Source organism: Podarcis raffonei, chromosome 14 (assembly GCF_027172205.1).
Source record: "Podarcis raffonei isolate rPodRaf1 chromosome 14, rPodRaf1.pri, whole genome shotgun sequence".
Taxonomy (NCBI): Eukaryota; Metazoa; Chordata; class Lepidosauria; order Squamata; family Lacertidae; genus Podarcis; species Podarcis raffonei.
In genome coordinates, this window is record NC_070615.1 from 7,434,827 (window position 1) to 7,460,232 (window position 25,406).

The window sequence follows — 25,406 nt, forward strand, 5'->3', positions numbered from 1 at the left end:
GTCTACCAGGTGGCTGATTAATCATTGTTTGCCTTTGAGCTTTGTGGTCCAGGAAAAAAGACTGATCCGGATTTGATGCCAGTGATGGTTTCTGACACTAAACTCCCACTAGTGGAGTTGATATATGTGTGATTCATTCACATACTGGCTCTGAGACAGCAGTGGAAAACCTGCACCCATAGACCTCACTATTAGCCACATTTCTGGGGCTGCTGGGAATTGGAGTCCTAGGATATATGGAGGACCACCAGTTCCTGACTCCTGCCCTAAGAGCTTGTTTCTGTTCCAAGCAAGGGTCCTCTGCAGAATGCAGAAGCCCATCTCAGGACCAGCTCCAACTTTGAGCGAGCCCTGGTAGCCCCCAGCCTTTGCCAGTAGGATCCTTTAGGCACACCTGGCAGCATCACTACAAGCTGGGTGGGTGTAGCCACCATTTTGATTCCCAACAGTACCTTGGAGTGATGCTACTTCTGCCGAATTGTGGGAAATTTAATAATAATAATAATAATAATAATAATAATAATAATAATAATAATAATAAATTATTATTTGTACCACGCCCATCTGGCTGGGTTTCCCCAGCCACTCTGGGTGGTTTCCAACAAAGATTAAAAATACATTAAAATGTTACACATTAAAAGCTTCCCTGAACAGGGCTGCCTTCAGATGTCTTATAAATGTCTGGTAGTTGTTTTTCTCTTTGACATCTGGTGGGAGGGCGTTCCACAGGGAGGGCGCCACTACAAAGAAGGCCCTCTGCCTGGTTCCCTGTAACTTGGCTTCTCGCAGTCAGGGAACCACCAGAAGGCCCTTGGAGCTGGACCTCAGTGTCCGGGCAGAACGATGGGGGTGGAGACGCTCCTTCAGGTATACTGGGGCCGTATGTGACCCATTCACCCAGTGCTCCTCAGAATGCTGGACCAGATGAGGGAATGGGGTGGACAAGCCCACCTAGGTCCTGGCATCCTGGTACCCTAGTAGCTGCTTGAAGGTGTTAATATGACCCCTGGACTACAATGATGTTTTCTCTCTAAGCCAAAGTAGCCAACGTGGCAGCGTCTCGATGTTACTGGGCTCCAACTCCCATCAGCACCAGGAAGCATGGTCAGTGGTCAAGATGATGGGCGTTGTAATCCAGCAACACCCAGAGGGCACCATGTTGGCTATGCCTGCTTTAAGCTCACACAAGGAGACTAATTATCTTTTCAAAGTTCATTTCCTGGTTTGGAATTTTTTTGATAATGTGAGGGTGATTGGGCAGAGCTACAGAGCATAAAATCGCTTCTGCATAGGCTGCTGTGGTGCTGCTTGTTTGTTTTTAAGTGGTTTTAGTAAGGGAACTGGAAATGTGCAGCCAATTGAATTGTTTCTCAACAAAACCAAAACTAGTTGAAAAAGAAACATAGCAAGTTTCATCTTACCCAGCTCATGGTTCTAGTTAGCACTTAATTCTCGAAGAGGCCTAAGCCATCATGAAATCCTGTCCATCCTCTAAGTGCTCTCTCCTCTGTAGAGAAGAACTCTCTGAAACACTTTGCAAGAAAGAGGAAATCCTTGACCTTTTGCTGTTTTGGGTTTGGAATACAAATTAATGCATCAAGTAATGAGCTTTTTTCCGAACACAAGCTTTGCCTGAGCTGTGATTAGTGTCAAGGGTTTGGATGGCATTTTGAATCATAGTTGAAAAACAGAAGTGCTTTTTTTTTTTAAATAAAGCAGAGCTAAAAAGAGTGCCAACCTTCCAACCCGTGAGAGAACTCCCAAGGAAAAGATGATCTTTCCTTTCAAAGTGTTCTCTGAAAATAATCAAATATACCAAGCTAGTATTAAGTTGAGATGAGGGGGGAATGTGCCCATTGCTACTAATAAACTCTGTGCTCTTTGTTCCTAGGCTCTGCAAACCTTAACGCCAGCCTTGCCCACTGCCCGCAACCTGCAAACTCCAGATGTGGGTCTTGGAGAAGAAACAAGCCAGGATGCCCGCCATTTTGCAATAAGGGAAGGCGCCCCAAAAGAGCCAGAGACCAAACAGGCTGAGGAGCAAGATGATCCTAGCCGAGAGGCCCAAGGGCCAAGCACGATGGTGCTAAGCCAGGATGGCAGCCAGCACTTCTCAGTGACTTCCCATAATCCCCCAGTTCTCTCCCTTGGCACCACACAGCCCATTGCGAAGGAACAGCGGGTGTTGAGAGAAGATGTGAAAAGGCGTTCCCCGCGTTTTGGAAGTGACAGAACCCAAGCCGAACAAGCTCCAAGTCATGAGAGTAAAAATCTGGCTGCTCCCAGGTCATTGGTTGAGGAATCCAGTCTTGAGCCTAGATCTACAGTCATCTTGGAGCGATATGCCCCTCAAATTGACACGGTGAGCAAAGAAAAGCAAGAAGAAGCCTTTGAGGTCCAGGGAGATAAGAGGTCTAGGCTAAACAGGGATTTAGGGCTTCAGGGCGAGAGGCCTCCCGCAGTGACAGCAAGGCCATTAATGGTCCCAGAAGTTGCTGTAGAAGCCCCGGTTTCCCATCAAAGTATTTCGGAGGAACCTCATCCGGTTCCTACAGTAGCAATGCCTCTGGCATTCCAAAAATCTGCTCCACTTTCTCCGGGTGAAGAAGGATCAGCTGAGAAGCAGCAGTCCGTGGCCCATTTGCTGAGGGATGTGAAGAGAGAAATAGAAACCTGGCAGCCATCAAAGGTGGCAGCCTCAGAATCGGAGCAACGGCAGGTGGGCAAGACGGAAGTTCGTGCCCAAGAAGAGCCCCCAACTCCACTGAGGGGTGAGGAAAATGAGAAGGAATCGTTTGGCCTGGGGAGGAAGATGGACATCAGAACTAAGGAAAGGGAGAGAACAGTCTCTGAGGCACCTGCAATACAGGACTCAGGCCAAACAGAGACCGCGATGGAGGAGGATCAAACCGCAGATAAGGCACAGAACACAAACCTAGTGTCTTCCCTGAAAAATTACTTGCTTCTGCTCTTAAAGATGACCACGGAGGCCGACAAAAGCAAGGGCAGCAAGAAGCAAGATGTCAAGGCTTTGGAAGAAAGGACCCCGCCGACTGCCATTCCCAAGCACTTGCCGGATGTGGGCATAGCTGGCTTGACTCCCAGGACATCGCGGAAGATCTTTGAGCGGGTAGAAACCAACCAGCTCTTCCAAAGCGCAGAGAATCTGCAGTTGACTCCCAAGACTTCCCGGAGGATCACAGGGATGATCAACCAAGAGCTGCTTGCTTGCAAAGAGAGCTTGGTGGCTGAACCGGAGGCCGCCCCATTGCCCTGCGTGCCGTCGATTGTGGTGGGGAGCGTCTCCAGCGAGCCGGCAGGGCCCCCAGATACATCTCTGGAGGTTTCCGGCGAGGCACCGTCGGCACTGCCGAGCGCCACGCCTCAGGAACTGGCATCTGGGGCACGTCGCAAAATATACCTCACCAAAGCCAAACAGGCCGACGAGATGGAAGGGGCGTCCCCAGATGGGCAGCCACGGGCAAAAAGGGGCAGCCCCACTGTGTCCCCACAGCAGGGCCGCAAGAACGCAGCACTTTTGCAAAGCCCCGCCCCGGCTTCTCCTCCCGTGGAGAAGCGCTCCCCTACCACGGCTAGGAAGATGGCAACCTTAGAAGTGCCCAAGATCTATGAAGAAATAGCAGAAGAAAACAAGAGTGTGGAAGGCAGCTCCACGCGAGCTCCAGAGAAGTTGGAAGAGACCACGGCCGAAGCACAAGTGGGCGAATCCCGGAAAGCAAATGACCCATTTAAAGGTCAGGAGGGGTGTTGCTTATCAGCCTTCCTGGGAGGGCATCTGGCCCCACCCTGAGAAAAGTTTCTTCTTGCAGGTTGAGAGGGAAAGTCACATCTAGGGGAAGAAGCTTTCCCAGATGAAATCCCCACCTCCCAGCTAGTAATTAATTCATTTTGCAGTTTATTTGCCTCTTTTCCTCCAGGAGGTGTAAACGAAACCCCCCCCCCTCCATTTTATCCTCACAAGAGCCCTGTAAGGTAGTTTATTATTTTTAATAAGTACTTTTATTGAAAGTTTTTGACATAAAATATAAATCAAACTAATCTAAAAAATAAAAATAATATGAAACCAAGAAAGGTGAAGAAGGGGGGGGGGAGAGAAAAAGAGAGAAAGAAAGGAAATAGTAGTAGTAGTAGTAGTAGTAAATTTATACCCCACCCATTTGGCTGGGTTTCCCCAGCCACTCTGGGAGACTCTCAACAGAATATCAAAACATCAAACATTAAAAATTTCCCTAAACAGGGCTGCTTTCAGATGTCTTTTAAAAGTCAGAGAGTTGTTTATTTCCTTGACATCTGATGGGAGGGCATTCCACAGGGCGGGCGCCACTACCAAGAAGGCCCTCTGCCTGGTTCCCTGTAACCTCACTTCTATCAGTGAAGGAACCGCCAGAAGGCCCTTGGCGCTGGGCCTCAGTGTCCGGGCTGAACGATAACTATAGGGGTCCTTTATCACATTTATATAATATATGTCATATTTATCCACACACAGAAAAGTAGACCCACCTGGGAGCCTACCTCTTCTCCCAGTCTCTCACCCTGAGAGAACCTTCCCCCCCTCCTTTCCTGCAGGGAGCACCTTCTTGCCTGAGTCCTCGCCTTGTGAGGCACTTTAGACTGATGGCCACTGGTTTAAAGAAACAACAAAATGAACTGATCTCCTTGGCAGGTTTTGAATAAACAAACACAAATTTATTATTGGTAACACATAGACAGATTAATTAAGGATTATTACAGTTGTATAACATGCAGAGAATAACTTGTGCTTAAAAACCAGAGAGAGGAGCTGAGGGAAGTCCGGCAGGGCGGGGTTTTCTTAGGGAGGGAGGAGGGAAATTTATGGGGGGGAAATGAGTATGATATGCTTTTTGACAAACTGTTATGTTGAAATGTTTAATAAAAACTTAATAATAAAAAAAGACAGGTGGCCACTGGGCACTCGGTGAGTTTCATGGCTTAGTGGAGAGGTGAACCACCACACCACTGTGGCCGTGCTTCCTCAGGCTCCCAAGGGGCCAAGAGGAAGGGCTGGCACCAAGGATCAACATGGTTGGGCATCCGCTGGAGGCCTGTACCACCCCCTCCCTAGCAGGGGGGTCCCTGGGAAAAGCTCTCTCTGGTCCTGCTTCTCCTCTTCGCCACGGCAACCTGCCCAAAACCTTTGCTCTGGCTCACACAAGGGAGCTGGTGGCAAGGAGCACTAAGAGCAGTTGCTGCCCCTAGCTGCTTGTTCCTTGGCTGCCTGGCGAACGATGGAAGCAGAAGGTGGCAAAGATGGCGGACGGCAGCTGCAGCTGGTGAGAATGGCAGGGAGGAGAGAGACTCGCTGAGGGTTGGGAGAGGTCTTGCCCAAGGGCCCCCCAACAATGCTTTCAGTTAGAAGAACCAACGCTTTCTCCCTGCCCCCTCAGGCTTCCACAGTTGTAGCCAGGAGAGGGTGGGCATTGGAGCCCCCTGAGGTGCAGGAGATGGTCCCTGGCAGAGGCACTGTTGGTAGAAAGAGGAGGAGGGAAGGAGAAACGTGGCCTTGCGCCATTTGCACTTTCTAAAACAATACAGGCCCTGAAAAGCAGCTACCCTTCCAAATTTATGCTGGTTTTTTGCTGCCTGGTGCAGAACAGCAAGCAACAATCCCTCTCCAAGTTTAGGACTGGTGTTGGATCTCCAGGCTGATCTCCAACCACTGCAACTGCCAGGATGCACATTTTTTTTTCATTCATTCATTCATGATTTTCAGTTTTATGCGTTTCAGTAATTTTACAATCATTTTAACATTTCAAAACTCAACTTCCTTCCCCCTCTTTCTGCAATTCCTTAAATTTCTCTTTGGAATTTTCTGCATATCCAAATTAACTTAATTTGCTCATTTATTCGTCTACCAGGACACACATTTTCCAGTCAACTGGAAATGTATTTTTCATCTCCTGTTGGAAGCTGCCCAGAGTGGCTGGGGAAACCCAGCCAGACGGGCGGGGTATAAGTAATAAATTTCTTCTTCTTCTTCTTCTTCTTCTTCTTCTTCTTCTTCTTCTTCTTCTTCTTCTTCTTCTTCTCCTTCTCCTTCTCCTTCTCCTTCTCCTTCTCCTTCTTCTAACTGATAAATCAGCCACTGTCTCTTTGCAGCTCCCCAGGTGATTCGCAAAATCCGAGCTGAGCAGTTTTCGGATGCCTCTGGAAATCTGAAGCTCTGGTGCCAGTTCTTCAACATTTTGGGTGACTCTAAGCTGACCTGGTATAAGGATGAGGTTCCTGTGACGGATGCCAAAAGGAGGTGAGGGGTGCTGATTTGGGTGGCGGAGAAATTCAATTCAGTTTGCGTTTAAAGGCGGGCGTGCCAAATCCACACTTTTCTGAAGCGCCACACGTGCCACAGCACAGCTGTCTTTCAAGATTTGCAGGTCACTGAATTTTGAAATGCAACCCAAACTTAAGCGAAGATATTTGCACCAAAATGCATGTACAAGGGTGAATTGGGCATAAGAATGCATAGATGAATGAAAATAACACACAGAAATGCATTTTATTAGAGAAAATGGCTGTGCACAAATATAGCTGCCAAAATTACATATAAACGTGAATATATATTTTTTCCAGACATCTTTATTGAAATTTCAAAAAGTACATAATTATACATGCACTAAACATGATGAGATGTAAATAGAGAGAGAGAGAGAAAGAAAAAGAGAAGCAGCAGCCGTGCAGAAGGGAAAATAAAGGAGGGAGGGGGGGGAACCCAAAACTGTACAGTTGTACCTCGGAAGTCAAACGGAATCTGTTCCAGAAGTCCGTCCGACTTCCAAAATGTTTGGAAACCAAGGTACGGCTTCCGATTGGCTGCAGGAAGCTCCTCCAGCCAATCGGAAGCCAGGTCTGACGTTCGGGTTCCAAAGAATGTTCACTTCTGGGTTTGCAGCGTTCGGGAGCCAAAACATTCGACTCCCAAGGCACGACTGTATACTTTACAACGTTGTTATTGTACTTCACCAGATCTTAACCTATTACAGTATTTGTAAGAATGGATTCCAAATATCACTGGATTTGTCCATGGCAAGTCTGCTTTTATATGCAAGTTGTTCATATGTTGCGAGTTTGTACAATTCTTCAAACCAGTCATACAAGGGAGCTGCATTTTTATTTTTCCAATTCATCCGTATCAGTCTTTTTGAGAAATTCGCAGTACAATGCTGATGTATTCTTGAGAGCTTTTTAAAAAAAAAATGCAAACTAATGCTGAGAATTGAACTTAAAATTTGGAAAAAATGAGAAACTGAGAGAAACTGAAATTGACGGATTTGCTCGACTTTGCTGTTTGTTGAATCTGACTTCCACACTGATGATGGAGAGCATCTTCCCCCTTGCCTCAGGTCAACAGCTCAGTCTTCTCCGGCCCTTGCCCCTGCCCCATGCCCACTTTCACCTGCTCTCTGAGATGGCTGCCTCATTCCAGCTAATAGGAGGACCAGCCCTGTTGGCTGGGGTCCCTCCTTAATATATATATTGGGGTGTAATCCTTAATTGGGAGCACCGCCTTTTCTAGGAGATGTGTTCTTTGTTCTCTCTGTGTGATTATTTAAGTTTCTAACTGGTAAGACATGCCTTTCTTTGATCTTTTTATCTACTGCCACGGGGGCGGGCGCCGAGGAAGCTGATTCCCCAAAGCCTGACAATGATCTTGCTAAGATCTGCACCAGGCTCCTCTCCCCTCTTTCTGTCTCGTGACCACTTGAAGGCCACATGCACCCATTTTCCTTGCAGCGTGCCCTGCTCTCATCTCTTGATGGGCTCTCTTCCAGCTCTGGAGATGAAGGGCAAGCGGCCCTGGCCATTGTGCAGGTCTCCCTCAAGGACTGCGGGGTTTACCAGTGCACCATCCAGAACGAGTATGGCACGGACTCCACAGACTTCCTGCTGAGTGCTGAAGGTGAGTCTGTCTCTTGCTGCCAGGCCCGGCTGCTCCTCGGAGGCGGTTCTCACCTTGCAAGATGTGCGTAGCAGAGGAGAACACCCAGGGCTGCGGACAGGGTGCTTGAGCTCCGCAGGCGCTTGGCTTCATCCCGTTGCACATCATGGCGTTGGTCTGCTGGGCCGCTTTTTGCTGATGCACCTGTTTGGAAGCACAAAGGCATCTCATGGGGAGCTTGCTGTGCATGCACACAGTGCAATGCACAGTGTGGGGTGCATGTTAAGTGCATGTGCATGCATGTGCAAAAAGTGCTCAATAGGGACGCGGGTAGCACTGTGGGCTAAACCACAGAGCCTAGGACTTGGTGACTTCCGGTCAGCGCCAGCGACTAATGGCGGATTCCCTCTGATCTCCGGAGGGAATCGGCTCTGCGGGATTGGGTCTTGCCGCTGCGGCGAAGGGGGGACCCGAAAAAATCACAGGCGGTGAAGCCTGTGAACTTGGAGACTCGGCGGGCACCATTTGCGTCCCCCCCCCGGCTGCGAAGGAGCCTTTTTAAAGGCTTCGGAACGGAGCGGGCGTGAGCAGCGCGGGGCTGAGAGTCGTCTACCTTTTCCGTGGAGCGAAGCCGCATGGCCATAGTCGGAGAGCACTGATTTCTTTCTGGATAATTGGACTCTAAAGCAACTACCCGTGAGTAGGTTTTAGCAAACTAATTGGAAAAAAATTTGGAGTAATTTTGGCACCGAGACGGGAAAGGCATAAACAGGAAGTCTGCATTTCCGGCTTGTAAATAGATCAAAGCAAAGAGACTGTAAAGCTGAGACTTTGAAAGACGTTTTTTAAAGGATTAAAATCCAACATCAACAAAGCGATTCCCCTCCTGTTTGCAGGAGCGGAGGGGGGAAATTTGAGCACTATTACCTGTAAGAAAAGAAGGAACTAAAGATATATCTGCTGCCTCTAAAACCTGGGAACGGTCTGCCTGTGACAGGGAAAGCTGATCAGTGGGAACTGTCAGCACGTAAAGGGTAAAGAATTTTGAAGTAACTCTGCGAAAGATACATTGTTGTTAGAATTGCTTCGATTATAAAGTAACTACTAAAGACTTTGAAATAGTGGCTATTAAGGGGTACGGGGAATGCATATGGACTTTATTTGTTATAAAAGTTGCAAAGTGAACTTGGAGTGTATCCCCCTAGAGGAGACTATGTTGCACAACAAGTAAGCCACTAAATAACCAAGCTGTGGAAAATTCCTCTTCAAAACAAGTCTAACAGGCGTGAGACTGACCTTGGGTTATACATGAGAGTGTTATGGCAAATGAGAAAGGAAAGATAGAGCTGCAACAGGAAAAAACTACTAGGTCCGGCAGACAATACAAGACTGACACTGCACATCAGAGAAGGGCATCAACATCCGGAGCAGCTGGCACAGTAGGAGCTGCTGCTTCGCAAGTAAAATTAAAAGTTATGTCATCTGAAGATGTATTGGCTCAGGCACTTGGCAAAATCAATGAATCCTTGGAAAATTTAACAAAAGAGGTAGCAGAGACAAACAAACAAGTAGCTGAGGCCTCAGCAAAAATTGATTTGAACACTACAAGTATTAATGAACTGGGAAAGAAGGTGAATTCCAACACACAGACAATTGAAAAACTACTAGAGGAATCGGCCTCGACTCGAAAGATTGCAGAGGAAGCTAAGGAGGTTGCAACTGCTACTCAGGAGAAGATACCACCGGTATATAAGAAACTAGAGGAGCATGATCTGACACTGTCTATGATTGAATTACAAGGAAAGGAGAGAAATTTAAGAATCAGAGCAGTACCTGAAAGCGAGAAAGGTAGCCTGGCGGACTTTCTTACAAAGGAATTTATAGATTTTTGGCAACAGGACCTGGGGAAGGAAGAATTCAAGATTGTGAGTGCATTTAGACTTGGCAAAGGACAAAGAAAGAACAAAGCAAGAGACTGTTTGATTACTTTTAGAACAAAAGAAGAAAGAGATAAAATCTTGAATTTGCACTACCAAAGAACTTTGGAAATTGAAGATTCACACGTGGAGATCTTTAAGGATATACCTAAACACATTTTGGATGTAAGGACTTATTACAGAGATGTTGTCCTATTGAGAAGAAACAGAATACTCTTCAGGTGGGAATTTCCCCAAGGTCTATCTTTTAAATACAAAGGAAGGAAAATAAGAATAAGGACAGTGAATGACAAAGACAAGTTTTTGAAAGACCACGAGGAGGACTTACAGAAGGAAGTGGAATCTGGAGAGGAGCCGACTGCATCAGGAAAAGGAATTTTGGACATAGCAAACTTATCATTTGGACTTCTTGGCCCAGGGAAAGATACACCACCGACAGAAGAAGAACAACAACTTGGTGCAGTTGGAGGAAAAGCTAAGTAATTCACCATGGCTCTGCAACTTCTAAGCTGGAATTGTAATGGACTGAACTCCCCTCGAAAGAGAAAAGGTGTCTTTCATATATTAAGAAAAGAACAATTGGACTTGATTTGTTTACAGGAAACACATGTAATGAGGTTACATAGGAAAATACTCATTAATAAGAGACTGGGACAAGAGTTTATTTTGTCTGACAAAGTTAAAAAGAGAGGAGTGGTGATATATGCAAAGGAAAAATTGCTACCGAAATTTATTTTTAAAGATGAACAAGGAAGATATTTGGCAATTGAAATTCAACTGCAAGGAGAGAAATTTTTGATTGTAGGGGTGTATGCGCCGAACGAGGGGAAATCTGAATTCTTTAAAAAGTTGCATGAGATTCTGCTGGACTATATGGACTATAATATTATTCTGATGGGAGACATGAATGGAGTAGTATCTACAAATATGGACAAGGCACAAAAACAGGTAGTCACCAAAGATGGTAGACTACCAAAAACTTTCTTTGAACTAACTGACAATATGGACTTGATTGACATCTGGAGAACTAAGAACCCCCTGGGGAGAGAGGGAACTTTTTTCTCTGAAGCCAAGATGACATGGACTAGAATTGACCAAATTTGGATTACTAGAGGAATGGCACCAAAGATAAAGAAAGTGGAAATCTGCCCTAAAACTTGCTGTAAAGATGGAGATGAACCAAATAACAACCGGCTCCTTTAGATGGAGGATGAATGACACCCTTTTTAGAGATGAAGAAGTATACAAAAAGGCCCAAAAAACTTTGAAAGATTACTTTGAAATAAATATGGCTACCAATGTTGAAAAAAGAGTAATCTGGGATGCAAGTAAAGCTGTGATGAGAGGGTTCTTGATACAACAGAACGCACTAAAGAAGAGAAGTCGAAACGAGAAAAAAGATAAAATTTTGGAGAAAATAAAAGAAGGGGAGAAAAAATTGAGAGTAAAGCCAAAGTCACAGGAGATCTTGAGAGAAATAAAACTCTACCAAGTACAGTATATGGAACTGATGAATCAGGAAATAGAATGGAAAATTAAACAAATGAGACAGAAGACATTCGAATCAGCGAATAAATGTGGGAAACGACTGGCTTGGCAATTGAAAAAAAGACAAAAACTAAATACCATCACAAATTTGGATGTAGAAGGAAAAGAGGTACACAATCCAATTGAAATTAGAAATTGCTTCCAGAAGTACTTTAAACAATTGTATGCACAAGGGCCACAGAATGAAATGGACATTGACCGTTTCTTGAAAACAAATGGATTACAAAAAATCTCACAAGAAAGTAAGCTAATGTTGAATTGTAAAATATCTGACCAGGAGATAGAAGGGGCCATTCAAAACATGCAATTGGGCAAGTCTCCAGGACCGGATGGGCTGACTTCCAGATATTACAGATCTTTGAAGAAGTGGTTAATACAACCTTTGAAGGAAGTCTGCAATGAAATTTTGGAAGGGAAAAGGGCACCAGAAACGTGGAAAGAGGCCTATATTACACTTATACCGAAAACAGAGACTGAAAAGACTCAACTTAAGAACTACCGTCCCATATCCTTATTAAATGTGGATTACAAAATTTTTGCTGATATTTTGGCTAAGAGACTGAAAAAAGTACTGATTGAAGAGATTCATAAGGCTCAAGCGGGCTTTCTACCGGGAAGACATCTATCTGATAACCTGAGGAATGTAATTGACATTTTGGAAAAGCTAGAAGTGAATATAAACACTAAAGCAGTTCTGATATTTGTGGATGCGGAGAAAGCCTTCGACAATATTTCTTGGAGTTTTATGAAAAAGAACTTACAGGGTATGGGGGTAGGCCAAGGTTTTGAAAATAGTATAGGTGCAATATGTTCTGAACAAAAGGCTAAATTAATTGTAAATAATATGGTTACGGGACAATTTAAGATAGAAAAAGGGACACGACAGGGGTGCCCAATTTCCCCATTGCTTTTCATATCGGTCCTGGAGGTCCTGCTGAATATGATTAGAAGGGACCGGTTGGTTAAAGGTATACAGGTCGGAGCCAAACAGTATAAACTGAGAGCATTTGCAGATGACTTAGTTTTGACGTTACAGGAGCCAGAATCTAGTACTAAGAGTATTAGAACTAATTCAAGAGTTTGGTCAGGTGGCAGGATTCAAATTGAACAAGCTAAAAACTAAGGTTTTAGAGAAAAACTTAACATTGACGGAAAGAGAGAAGTTTCAGAATGAAACAGGTTTGACTGTGGTTAAGAAAGTGAAATACCTGGGGATTAACATGACAGCTAAAAATGGGAATTTGTTTAAAGATAACTATGAAAAATGCTGGACGGAAGTGAAAAAAGATTTAGAAATTTGGTCAAATTTGAAGCTTTCCTTGTTGGGTCGAATTGCAGTTATAAAAATGAATGTATTGCCTAGAATGTTGTTTTTGTTTCAAACATTGCAAATTGTGGACAAAATGGACTATTTCAAGAAGTGGCAGAAAGATATTTCTAGATTTGTCTGGCAGGGCAAGAAACCTAGAATAAAATTTAAGATATTAACTGATGCAAAGGAAAGGGGCGGATTTGCCCTGCCAGACTTTAAACTTTATTATGAATCAGCAGCTTTTTGCTGGCTGAAAGACTGGCTGCTTCTTGAGAACACAGACATTTTGGATTTAGAAGGTTTTAACAACGTTTTTGGGTGGCATGCATATCTATGGTATGACAAGGTTAAAGTACATAAAGCATTTAAAAATCATATTGTCAGGAAAGCATTGTTTAATGTTTGGATTAGATATAAGGATTTATTGGAGAACAAAACCCCACGGTGGTTGTCACCAATGGAAGCAAAAGCTCAGAAAAAGCTCAATATGGAGGCCAAATGGCCGAAATATTGGGAAATTTTGAAACAGGAAGGAGACAGATTGAAACTGCAGAGTTTTGAGAAACTAAAAGACAAAGTGCGAGATTGGCTTCATTACTATCAGATAATGGAGGCTTACAATATAGATAAGAAAGTCGGCTTCCAGGTGGAAAAATCTAAATTGGAAACAGAACTGTTAGAATCCAAAACTAAGATTTTGTCAAAAATGTATAACTTGCTGCTGAAATGGAATACTCAGGACGAGACGGTTAAATCTGCTATGATTAAATGGGCACAAGATGTGGGACATAACATTATGTTTGCTGACTGGGAACAGTTGTGGTCCACCGGTATGAAATTTACGGCATGTAATGCCTTAAGAGAAAATATTATGAAAATGATATATAGGTGGTACATGACTCCAGTCAAGCTTGCAAAAATTTACCATTTGCCCGATAATAAATGCTGGAAATATAAAGAAAATGAAGGTACATTCTTTCACCTTTGGTGGACGTGCCCTAAGATTAAGGCTTTCTGGGAAATGATCTATAATAAGCTGAAAAAGGTATTTAAATATACCTTCCTGAAGAAACCAGAGGCCTTTCTCTTGGGCATGGTTGGCCAATTGGTGTCAAAGAAGGATAGAACTTTCTTTATGTATGCTACAACAGCTGCAAGAATACTTATCGCAAAGTACTGGAAGGTGCAAAATTTACCCACTCTGGAAGAATGGCAGATGAAGATGATCGACTGTATGGGATTGGCAGAAATGACTGGCAGGATCGGAGACCAGGGAGAAGAGTCGGCGGAAGAAGATTGGAAGAAATTTAAGGACTATTTACAGAAATACTGCAAAATTAATGAGTGTTGAATGATGTTGGATAGAAATTAAGGGGTTCATAGCTGTAATGTGATATGGGGGAAAAAATAGAGTATGGAAATAGGTTAAATTTATGGATAAGGATTTGCTGAATTAACAATTTGAATTGGAATACAAGAAGGGGAGGTATGAGGAAGTCAGTGAAATATGTTATTGGAAAACAGGTATTGTGAATCTTATGTGTTTTTAAACTTTTCTGCTTTTTTCTTTTTGATTCTTTTTGATTGTATTAAATTTGAAAACTTTAATAAATATCTTAAAAAAAAAAAAGGACTTGGTGATCAGAAGGTCGGCACTTCGAATCCCCACGACGGGGTGAGCTCCCGTTGCTCGGTCCCTGCTCCTGCCTACCTAGAAGTTTGAAAGCACGTCAAAGTGCAAGTAGATAAATAAGTACCACTCCGGCAGAAGGTAAACGGCGTTTCCGTGCGCTGCTCTGGTTCGCCAGAAGCGGCTTAGTTATGCTGGCCACATGACCCGGAAGCTGTACGCCAGCTCCCTCGGCCAGTAAAGCAAGATGAGTGTTGCAACCCCAGAGTCGTCTGCGACTGGACCTAATGGTCAGGGGTCCTTTTACTTTAGGACCTATAAAGCCTTAACAGCTTAGGCTATCTGTACAGCTGCATTTTCTCATACGAACCGGCCCAAGCTCTGAGATCTTCAGGGGACGCCTTGCTCTTAGTCCATGCCTGGTGGGAACACAGGAGAGGGCCTTCTCGGTGGCTGCTCCCAAACTTTGGAACTCTCCTGCTAGGGAGACTAGACAGGCTCCCTCCTTGTTGTCCTTCCACCAAGCAGGTGAAGACTGTTTTGTTCTGGTAGGTATTTGGGAGCCGGCTGCTTTTAAGGAAAGGGCTTTTAGCAGTGCTGAGCTGTTTCTACTAGACTGGTTTGCTAGATCTTCTAGATTTGATTTCATATTTTAATTATAGGATTCTATAATTAGAATTGTATTGATTCTGTTACATTGTTTTGATTCTATTCTATTCCTGGATAAAACACAGAAAGCTAAGAACATGCAAACCTTAATAGATAAAAAGTAATTAAACCATTATCTGGGGGGTTTTTTAGCTTTCTTTTTTCTTTTCTTTCTTTACTATTTATTAGAGCTGCCATTTATACTTGTTTCTTTTTTACAATTTTCTTTTTTCTTTTGACAAAGTAATAATAATAAATAAATAAGAATAAAAGTGTGCACCCCACCCCTGAGACCATTCCATTGTAGCTATCCAACTTCCCAAAATTTTAACACCTCTTGTGATGGCTTGACCCCTTTCCATTTTAACAGTATAAGTTCTACAAACACCCTCCATATCTCCTCAAAATCATTTCTCCTGCATATTCCCCGCCTTACATTAATGGCACATCTTAACTTATCATTATTATTTTTAGCTTTCTGTGTTTTATCCATGTTTGTTTTAATTTTTGTGAGTCACCTTGAGTCCTGGTTCGGGGATGGGGGGAAGGTGGCATATAAACAAATGAAGCAAGAGTAAGAATAATGAGTGCGTCCTAATCTGCCACACAGCCAGGAGCCTCGAAAAAGATGCAGACGAATTGTTATCGTGCATGAATATAGGAAAGCCGCTCAGCATACAAAATCTCAGGGTGCAAAGCAGCCCACCTGCAGCTGCGAGAATGTACTTTTGAGGATGGCGGCAGATATGATGTTTGGGGAAACAGGGCATCAATAGAAGCTAGACTTACGCAGACCTTCCAGCAAGAAAAGGGAGCTGGACCACCATTAAAATTTGGATTAAATGGGCTGAAAGATTCCTCCTCCCTTTTCTCAGCTGTCTTTTAATACACCCAGCGTCTCCCCCAAAGAATCCTGGGAACTGTTGTTTGCTAAGGGTGTGAGGAATGGTAGCTTTGTGAGGGGTAAACTACAGTTCCCAGGATCCTTTAGGAAAAATGTGTGCTTTCAGTGTATGGTGTGAATGTATGTGGGGCTCCATAACTGTGATAAATGTGTATTTTTCTATCTTTCTTCCCAGTGCTGTCGGGATTTATCTCCAAGGAAGAAATAGAAGGTAAATTGTGCCCCGCAGATGGTGTGGCGAGTCTTGTGCCCCTCCAGGTAACAGGACCCCTGTCCCACATGTTCCAGCTGTGTCGCTGCCGTCGCATGCCAAGTTTAGCATTAAAGGAGTAGGAGAGATCTGTGAGATGGTCTCCACTTTGGGGCGAAAGGCAGAGAGAGGGTGCTGTTTTGAGGTGAGCCTCTTAGCTTCCTTATTTCTCCAAGTGACACGTCTTCAGTCATCCTGCCTGGTCCTTCAAGACCTCCATCCCCATGGGCCCCACAGTCACAATACCCAGACATACCTTGCTGGGCTTTCTGTCTTCCCCACCCTCGTCTCTCCATGTTGTTCCGTGATCTTGATGGAGGACATCCTGCTCATCCACTCACCTGGCTGGCTTTGGGTCCCTTGGGCCTTTTGCCTCTCCTTGTCCCTTGCCTTCTTCTCTCTTGGCTCCTATTATCACTCAACAGCTGCATCTGAGCATCAAGGGACAAGTTCACTGGTTGGTGTGCCAAGGAGAGAGTCCCTTCCACCTGTTGCTGAAGAACAAATCACGCCCCCTAGATCATTCAGTGGACCTTTTGCCCCATCCCTGTCTCCACCACGAGAACTGAGTGCTGTCAGGTTGGGCATCGTCTCCTTTCCCCACTCTTTGAGCCCCACACCTTCTCCCTCTCTTGCAGTTGGTGAAGAAATTGAGATGACGCCCATGGTGTTTGCCAAAGGCCTGGCTGACTCCGGCTTCTGGGGGGACAAACTTTTTGGCCGGATCATGATGGAGGACCTGGAGGTGGGCCAAGGTTACCTGCGCAAGGCATGTCGCGCCCGTGCCATCTACGGCCTCGAGCCGGTGTTTGAGTCTGGGCACACAGGCATCATCAAGGTCCGCAACCTCATCGCTTTTGGTGGGCGCAGTGAGAACACGCTGGTGGAGAGGAACTATGACATCACCATCCAGGTGGGTAGAGGGAGACTCGGTGCTCTGCTGCTTGCCAAATGGCCTTGGCTGGCTCAGAGTTGGAGCCCTTGCTTAGCATGCAGAAGGTCCCAGGTTCAATCCTGGCCAAGGTATCCTCCTGGAATGGCTCTGGGGGTTGAGGGCGCTGCTTTGCAGTCATTCCACTCTTTCCTGCAGGGTTGTTACCAAGTAAAAAGCATTGGGGGTGCATCTGCATAGCTTCATAGCTTCTGGGTTCGCCGAAGCTTTCATTCTGCTCCCATTGTGTCAGGCTTCAGGGAATCGCCTTCCTCTCCCGTGGCCGTAGATAAAGCAGAACAAAGGTAAAGGAGTCTTCTTACCAGTTAGAAACTTTAATAATCACAGCAAGAGAACGAAGAACACGTCTCCGAGTAATGGCGGTGCTCCCAATTTAAAGAGCCCACCCCCTTCTATCCCTATGAACCTACATCACTTCTATGTCTCGTAATCTGAGCTTGTCCCCTCTGTGCTTTCTGTTCTGCCACTTTCTGAGCTCTTCTCGACTTTGGGGAGGGCGGTGGAGGAAGGCTGTCTAGAGACTGTGACTCTGTTAACCCTCTCCCTTCCGGTGTTTCTTCTCCTAGCTGTTCCCCATCCAGTATTTCCCAGCTTTTGCCTTTTGAACTATGCCCCTCTGCAAACCACTGTTCCAAATCTATACTGCCCTCCTGCTCCTGGGAAGATTTGGGATCTGGAGCAGGAGCAGGAGGAGGCTCCCACCATTGCTCCTCATTGCAGCCCTCCTCAGCACGGTCCCTGACACATTCTGGCTTAATACCTACATGCAGCTGCTACGGGGAGTCACCCAGAGATGATTGTCACCAGTGTGCAGATGTCACCCAGAGCTGTCTCTCTGTCCCGCCTGAATCAGGAGAGGCTGTGCAAGTGCTTAGACCACTGCCTGTCTTGGGTCGCTTTGCTTAAGCATCCTCTCTGCTTGCCGATCTGGCCTACCCATTTTGTGTCCACGAGTGTATCACCCCTCCATTCCGCCTGCAAAGTCTAAAAGTCTCATGGAGGATTGTTTGTTTGCTTTCCGTAGGAATGCAAGATCCAGAATTCGAGTCGGGAATACTGCAAGATCTTTGCTGCCGAGGCCAAAGCCATCCCTGCCTTTGGTCCGGTGCCTGAGTAAGTTGTATCTCTGCAGCCCAGCCAGGAAGTCCCACTGAAAAGGGTTCATAGAATCGTAGAATTGTAGAGTTGGAAGCAACCACAAGGATCATCTAGTATAACCCCTTGCAATGTAGGAATCCTTTGCCCAATGTGAGGCTCAAACCCATGACCCTGAGATTAAGAGTCTCATGCTCTACCAATTATGCTATCTTGGAGTTTTTGAATCCAACCCTGCAATCCTGATACCCTGATAGGAACAATGGGCAGGTAGGCAGAAAGGAGCCAGTCTCATTCTGGAGCAGGAGTGAGGACATGTAGCCCCCAGAAATTAGTGGACCACAACTCCCATCAGCCCCAGACAGCACGGTCAGGAATGATGGCTGCCTCCTGTCCTTCTGCACCTGATTGGCAGTGCTGCCAAGGTCCAGAGGGCAATGTCAGTAGAGGCTGTGGCTCCTTTCTCTTGTCCCTGCTCATGTGTCAGGTGTCTAGGCAGCAGCAGCAGCTGACACCAGGACCAGGAGGCTCTGGAGGTCACAGTGGTGCCTTTGCTGGGAATTAGTGGGTGTCCTGGCAGAGTTGCCCCCCTGATGCCAGCTCTGTCCAGGTGTGGGAGTGCTTGACCTGGTTGCAATGCTCTGAGCAGCCGCACCAACCAAAGTGGGAATCTGCTTTTGACAGAATCATCCCTCTGTACCTGATCTACCGCCCGGCGAACAATATTCCCTATGCCACCATGGAGGAGGACCTGCCCGGCCAGTTCGAGTGCTACTGTGGGCGAAGAAATGGCGGCCTGGCTCCAGCCAGCCTCTCCGAGGTTGGGCAAAAGTGTTGCGCCTTCCAGCACTGGCTGTACCAGTGGACAAATGGCAACATCCTGGTGACAGACTTGGAAGGTGAGGCTCATGTCCCTGTCCCCTCACTCTCTGGGAATGGGGCAGTGGGGGCAGAGGGTGAAGCCCTGTTAATTGTCAAGGGGTGTGGAGTCCAGTTCTGGGTGCCATATTTTTAGGAGTGTATCCTGAGGGTTGCCTAATTCTACTCCATCTCCATCTCTGCATTGTCACACCCTGCCGTGACCTACAGATGTACGCAACCTTCCAAACGTTAGTCACGCCACAGATTTGCATCAGGACATTACAGTATTAGTAGTTCAGCCTTCAATCTCTTTTGTAAGGAGTCTTGATGAGCGGGACGGGGGTGGTGCTGGATGGTCTTGCCTGCCCGCCCCTCCACCCAATTTCTGTGCATTGGGTCCAAGGTGATAAGAGGCTCAATGTGCATGCAGCAGCTCATGCATAAGAACTCTGCTTGTGATCAGGAACCCTGACAGCAGTCAATCTGCAAGGGGCTGTCAGGATGCTGTCAGCAGCTCCCAGCTGGTTGCCCAGGAAAGTATAAAGATGGGAAAGTTTCTTGCCATCCTTTTTTATTTCAATATTACAGAGAGAGGCTATAGAACCCAGCCTCTTGGATAATGACGTTGTCCCGAGTGAATCTCCACCCCTGTCTCTCCCACTTCCTCATCCATCACTTCTATGGGTGCTGCTATGTGCCTTCTGTCTTTGAGCTCTTTGCTCTCCTACTTTTAAGGCTCGCCGGGTTCTGGGAGATGGAGGGTCTGGGATACTTTCTAATGACACAGTGTCAGCCAGTTGCTGCTGTGTCTCTGCCTGCTTCTCCTCCTCTCCCATTATTTCCCAACTTTCCCCCTTCATCTGCCTCTGAGCTGTGATCTCCCTCAAACCCCTGTTGTAAATCTGTACTGTCTTCCTCTTCCTCCTCCCTGGAAGTGTCAGGATGGGGAAGCGGTCTCCACCATTCCTCCTCTGCCCAGTCCCTTACGGGGGCGCAGGAAAGACCAGCAGATGCAGTCAGTCCCATTCCCTGCTCAACATGGTTGTTCTGTATGTCAATTGAACCATGAGTAGGCTTAGGGTTGAGTTTAGAGTTAGGGTTGGGGTTTCCATCTTCTAGGCCCCAAGTAAGCACTGCAGCAGAATTGATTTGGGTTGGGCTAGGACAGGCTTTCTCAACCTTGGCACTCCAGATGTCTTGAGACTACAATCCCCATCATCCCTGACCACTGGGCCTGCTAGCTAGGGATCATGGGAGTTGTAGGCCAAAAACATCTGGAGGGCTGAGGTTGAGGAAGCCTGGGCTAGGAGCATGGAGTCCAGACTTGCCAGGTCCCATTAGCTCTGCAAAAGGTAGGGGCTGCTTACCTCTTTGCCGATCTGCTCCATGACCTAGAGGTTGGGTGTCTCTTACAGGTGTTGAGTGGAAGGTCACCAATGTCAAGATTGCTACCAAAACAAAGGGGTAAGTGACCACCTAGCAACGCAGTGTGTTGGGGACATCTTTCTCGACCCTGATGCCGCGGGGCAGAGGGCCAAACCGGGACACCTGAGCCCTGTTGCCAAGGGCCCATCTAGTCCATCATCTTGCTCCCAACCAGATGCCTCAGGAAATTCTGCAAGCAAGGCATCAGTGCTTGCATGCCTTTGAGTTTGGAACGGGGGTGTGCAGGGGAAAGGGGGCTCCGCTCTTTCCCTTGTGCCACAGCCCTAATGAAATTGAAACTGTCATTGGCACCAATGGCTGCTTCCCACCCCTGGCCAAATTGACAGGCCTATGCCCGCTATGGGGCTCCCAGAGTGTCCCATGGCACTACCCTGAACAGCTAGGGCTTCCATCTCCATCTTCAGAGTCTGCAGACTGCTGTAAACCAGGGGTGGGGAAAGCTGCGGCAACTCTGGGGGTTGCTGGACTCCCCAACTCTCATTAGCCCCAGTTGGCATGGCCAATGGCTAGGGACAATGAGAGCTGTGGTCCAACAACATCTGGAAAGCCACAGCTGGCCCACCACCACTGCAGAAGGTTTGGGTGTGGTTGGAACCTAGAATGCAGTGGACCTAGAATTGAGACCAGATAAAGCTTTTGATCACAATTGATCAGCAAAGGAGAGGGACAACCTGGCTTCCTAGTGGCCTGCTATATGATCCAGGCTTGGGGGGCTCAGGGGGGGAAACTGATTTATGCACTTAGGTGCACAGAGATTCCAAAGGGTTAACAGAAGCACCACAGTCCCTACATACAAGCAATTCTTAGTTCACAAGCTCATCTTTTAAGTTGGCAAAATATAGAGACTAAAGGCGATATTCAATGTTAGTCATACTTAGAGCAGACTAACTGAACTTAGGTGACTTAAATCCATTCATTCCAGTGGGTCTACTCTGAGTATGACAGGCTAACGTTTGATATTGCCCATTATCATTGTAACTGTCCGAGTAGTACATGACAATAACACATCTGATAATAAAATACTCAACATGTTTCAACCCATACAGGTATTTTCAGTAGTAAAACGGAGATCTATATCCATTTACAAAACAACATGAAAATCTGTGGTATGGAAATACATATTCTTCGGCATCAGCAGAACTGAAAATGCATATAGATTTTTTTAAAGCAACTTTCAACCTCTAAAAGAACAACTTCACATCTAAATAGTATACTTGTAACTAAAATACTTCTGTTTACAATATTTTGCAAACAGTAAGCATCAAGAGTATTACTGCCATATACCTGGACCATTATTGGGCATTTTCATTTAATGTGCATATTTGGTTCATATTATATATGAATTTGTGAATTAAGAATCGTTTCCTTAATCTGGAGGCAAGTTCCCTGATATTTAGAACATCTTATGGCACCTGCTAAAGGTCTCAATAAATATCCCCTCAAAAGTACACGAGAGTGTTTGCTCTTCCTGCTCAGTTTTTTGTGAGGCATTTTGTATCATGCCACGTAACCCATGGCAGCCATTTTGCGGCTGGTGCCCACGGCACTCTCTCTCCATTCCACATCGACCCATGTAGCTGGGTGGGGAGGGCTGGGAGTGAGCTTGCCCTGGTGTGTAATCCTCTCTTTATTGCCAGGTACCAAGGCCTCAAGGAGAGCTGCTCCCCCAGCCTGATCGACCACTTTGAGGCGTCTCACCAGTGTAACCACTTCTGCCATCTCCTGGGCCTGAAGAGCATTGAAATCCCGCAGCCTCCGCCTAAAGGCAAGGGCTCTCGGAGCCCCATAATGGGCAGGAAGACCTCGTCAGCCCAGTCCAGCCCCCAACTACAGAAGAAAGGCCTGGCTAGCCCCCAGGCCTCCAGGAAAGGTTCTGTGAGCCCCAAGAGCGCCCGGAAATCCCCTGAAAACGCGGGAGAGTTGCAGTCGGTAGCAAGGCCCAAAGGAGAGGACAGTGGCAAGGCCAGCTGGCTGCAGTGAACAGGCGCGGGGCCCTCTGCAGAAGTGCGCTGTGTGTGCCTGGGGGAAGGGGTGCTGCTCCTCCCTGCCGTACCCGCCTGCGTGGCTCCTCCCCTCCAGTGTGTGCGGCTTATGGTGTGTGAGGAAGGGAGCCACGCTGATGCGCCTTGGAGAGAGGGCCCTGCCTGCACACCGCCCTGGGGGGTGGGGGCTTGGGAAGGGCTTGGGAAAAGGACGGACTGTGTGGATGCACAATGCCACCAGCGCTGTGTGGGACTCGGAGCCCCACGCACCCCTTGTGTGCTTTTGCGGCATCTCAGCTGTGTGCGCTAGATGTCCTGTGGACATGGGCTGCTCCTCTGGGTCCCATAAGGATGCAGCCAAAAGCAGGGGCTAAACTCCTTGGGCGTGGAGCCCTGGCAGGAATGGCGGCTGGGCCCTGTCTTCTGTTGGCTCCAGGGAGGGCCCTGCCGATTTGACTCCCAACACCCAGCACTTCCCCACAGAAGAGCCGTCGCTCGCTGCTTTCCCCATGATTGTCTGGGCCCATCACCACAGCAAGCCATTTGACACGCAGTCTGGCCAGGCCGCCCACCCTATTGATCTCCCATGTGGTGGAAAAGAGAGGATGGATTCTTTTCTTTCCCTGTGGGTGGAAGAAGCAGCTTTCTTGACGGGGCTGTGTCTGAGGAGGGTATGGTTCTGTCTTCCTGGGCCTGCACTTAGGGCAATAAAATGTCAAGTGGTTTCATGTGTTTAGAAGAGAGATGGGGGGTTTCTTAGGCTTCACTGAGGTATAGATCAGGTCTGAGGCAGCCAGCTCCCTTCATTCCTGACCACTGGCCATGTCAGTCGGGGCTGATGGGAATTGGAGTCTGACAACACCTGGAAGGCCCAGACTCTCAGCCCCCAGATTTGACTCTTCTTGCTGCTTTCTTTCCATTAGTGCCTCATTGTGCAGCATGTACATTGTGTGCAGAAGGTCCCAGGTTCTTTCCCCGTGGTCGCCAGGTTCAGCAGATCTGATCCTCTTGAAACTGCTGCCAATCACAGTGCTGGGCCCCATGGATGATGCCATTTCAGATGTCTGTAAGCTGCTACTGTCCTCAAATAGCAACACCCCCCCCCTCTGTCATTGTGCTGCATTCTGCTGTTTGGCTACTCCTGACAATGTAGTTGGGTTTCATCTGCCATCATCCCTGATCACTGACCATGTTGTTATGTTCTAAGATGGAAGAAGTGTGACCTTCTAATCTAGGTGCAGGGAACTTGTGCCCCTTGAGATGTTGGGCTACAACTCCCCTGCTGCCTGGGTCTGATGAGAGTTGGAGTCCAGTAACATCAGGAGGTCACTAGTTTTCTACCTCTGGCCTAGTCAGATAGAAATGGCTCTTCCTTAACAAGGAACCTGCTTTCTGTTGAAATATTCGGTGGCACTTCTTCTCTTTTCTTCTCGTACTGTGCAACTGTTTTTTCTGAGCTTCCTCAAAATCCAACAAGTGAGATGTTGGTGGAGGGGCAATTCAGAGAGGACACCTTGGAGCAGTAAACCGAAAGCATTTAGGAAGACATTCGGAACATAGATGCCACAGACTAACCTCTCACCATTGACTCTGATCCATTGACGTCTGATGCGGGTCTCTTTATTCCTGCTACTAAATGATACCTTTCCTTACCCTTCCTAGGAATAAGCCTAGACTGAGACCTACTTTAGGGGCAAGGAAGATTCTGCAGGGTGATACAAAAGAGTTGGTGGTGGTTCTGGCAGGGAGGGTTTCCTTTGCAGGTGCAGCGCATGGTGCGTTTCCAGAATTTTGCTAAGGATTTTGCGCAATAAGTAAGTGTCAATAATGCTTGTTGGTTGTAGAAGCAAAAGAACAGTGTTAGTTCAAGCTGTGGAGAAGACTCCAGCCTGTTGGGTCATGGAGCAAGAGTATAGAATTTTGTTTTGCAGCTCATCAAAATGTCTGTTGAAGCTGGGATCTTGGCAGCAACGGGCCAAATCCTGGCTACAAGGCGGCCTCTTTTGCAGGAACTACCTTGTAAGACTTCTTGCCTTGACACAGCTTAAAGTTGATTCTCTGGAGAGATGGACTGGATGGGAAGTTCTAGGTTTGTGGCCCAATACTTGCTGATGGAATATAAAGAGAGCAGGAAAGTACTTCACTCATGAAAGCAACTGAGAGCTGTCTGTTGAATTTCTGGGTATGCACATGTACGTCCTTTTCCAAGCTTTTTGTAAAACTATGGAAACTAAACCTGAGAGCATCAATCTTCCCTACAAAAACATGGGAGGCATGCTAGTTTATTTTTAAAGGTCTAACTGGCGGCTGATGCCTGTTTACTCAGAAGTTAGTCCCATTGAATTTTGTGGTTCTTACTGCTGGGGAGTGTTCATAGGATTGCTGCAATTCCTCTACCCATTTCACCTGAGAGCAAGCTCTTTTGAATTCAAGGGAACCTGCTTCTGAGATGAGACACTTAGGATGACACTATAAGTCACTAAGGGAAGGGGAGACTCAAGTTAGTTTGTAGAAACCAAAGCACAAAAAGCCATGAAAATAGTGACATCCTCTTTCTGCTTGACTGAAGAGCAGCAAATACTTCTTGGCTGAACAGTCTGTCCAAAATTGCTGGGAAATCTTGTGAATGTCTTGCCACCCAACTCTCCCTGCCTGTCCAGCTTTTCTTACATCACAAAACAGAAAAGCAGGCAGCAGCTCTTGCACTGGACATGCCAGAAAATAGCCTCTTGCTTCCATTGGACGTGACTGTGGGCAATGTGACCTGAAAATTCACTGGGATTTTTCAATGAATCTTTAGAGAAGGGCCAACACCTTCCCCTATTGCTCTTACATTTGACGCTGATATTTTTGCCCTTGCTAGCCAAGATCTGCATTGCAATTTGACACACACAATCAGACCAGTACACTTCCTATAAATACTTTA

The 25,406-nt window shown here is 46.5% G+C and overlaps 1 protein-coding gene across 2 annotated transcripts in view; it reads left to right on the plus strand.

Annotated features, from left to right (window-relative positions):
* ALPK3 (alpha kinase 3) overlaps positions 1-25,399 on the plus strand; it is a 74,722-nt gene extending 49,323 nt beyond the window's left edge. For both annotated transcript variants that reach the window (XM_053365180.1, XM_053365182.1), the window contains 9 exons: positions 1,892-3,755; positions 6,139-6,286; positions 7,809-7,936; positions 16,070-16,105; positions 16,783-17,057; positions 18,121-18,209; positions 18,876-19,090; positions 20,468-20,516; positions 22,136-25,399. In XM_053365180.1, coding sequence (XP_053221155.1) covers positions 1,892-3,755; positions 6,139-6,286; positions 7,809-7,936; positions 16,070-16,105; positions 16,783-17,057; positions 18,121-18,209; positions 18,876-19,090; positions 20,468-20,516; positions 22,136-22,478 — 3,147 coding nt within the window. In that variant the 3' untranslated portion in view covers positions 22,479-25,399. The remainder of the gene's footprint in view (positions 1-1,891; positions 3,756-6,138; positions 6,287-7,808; positions 7,937-16,069; positions 16,106-16,782; positions 17,058-18,120; positions 18,210-18,875; positions 19,091-20,467; positions 20,517-22,135) is intronic.
* Positions 25,400-25,406: the final 7 nt, after the last annotated feature.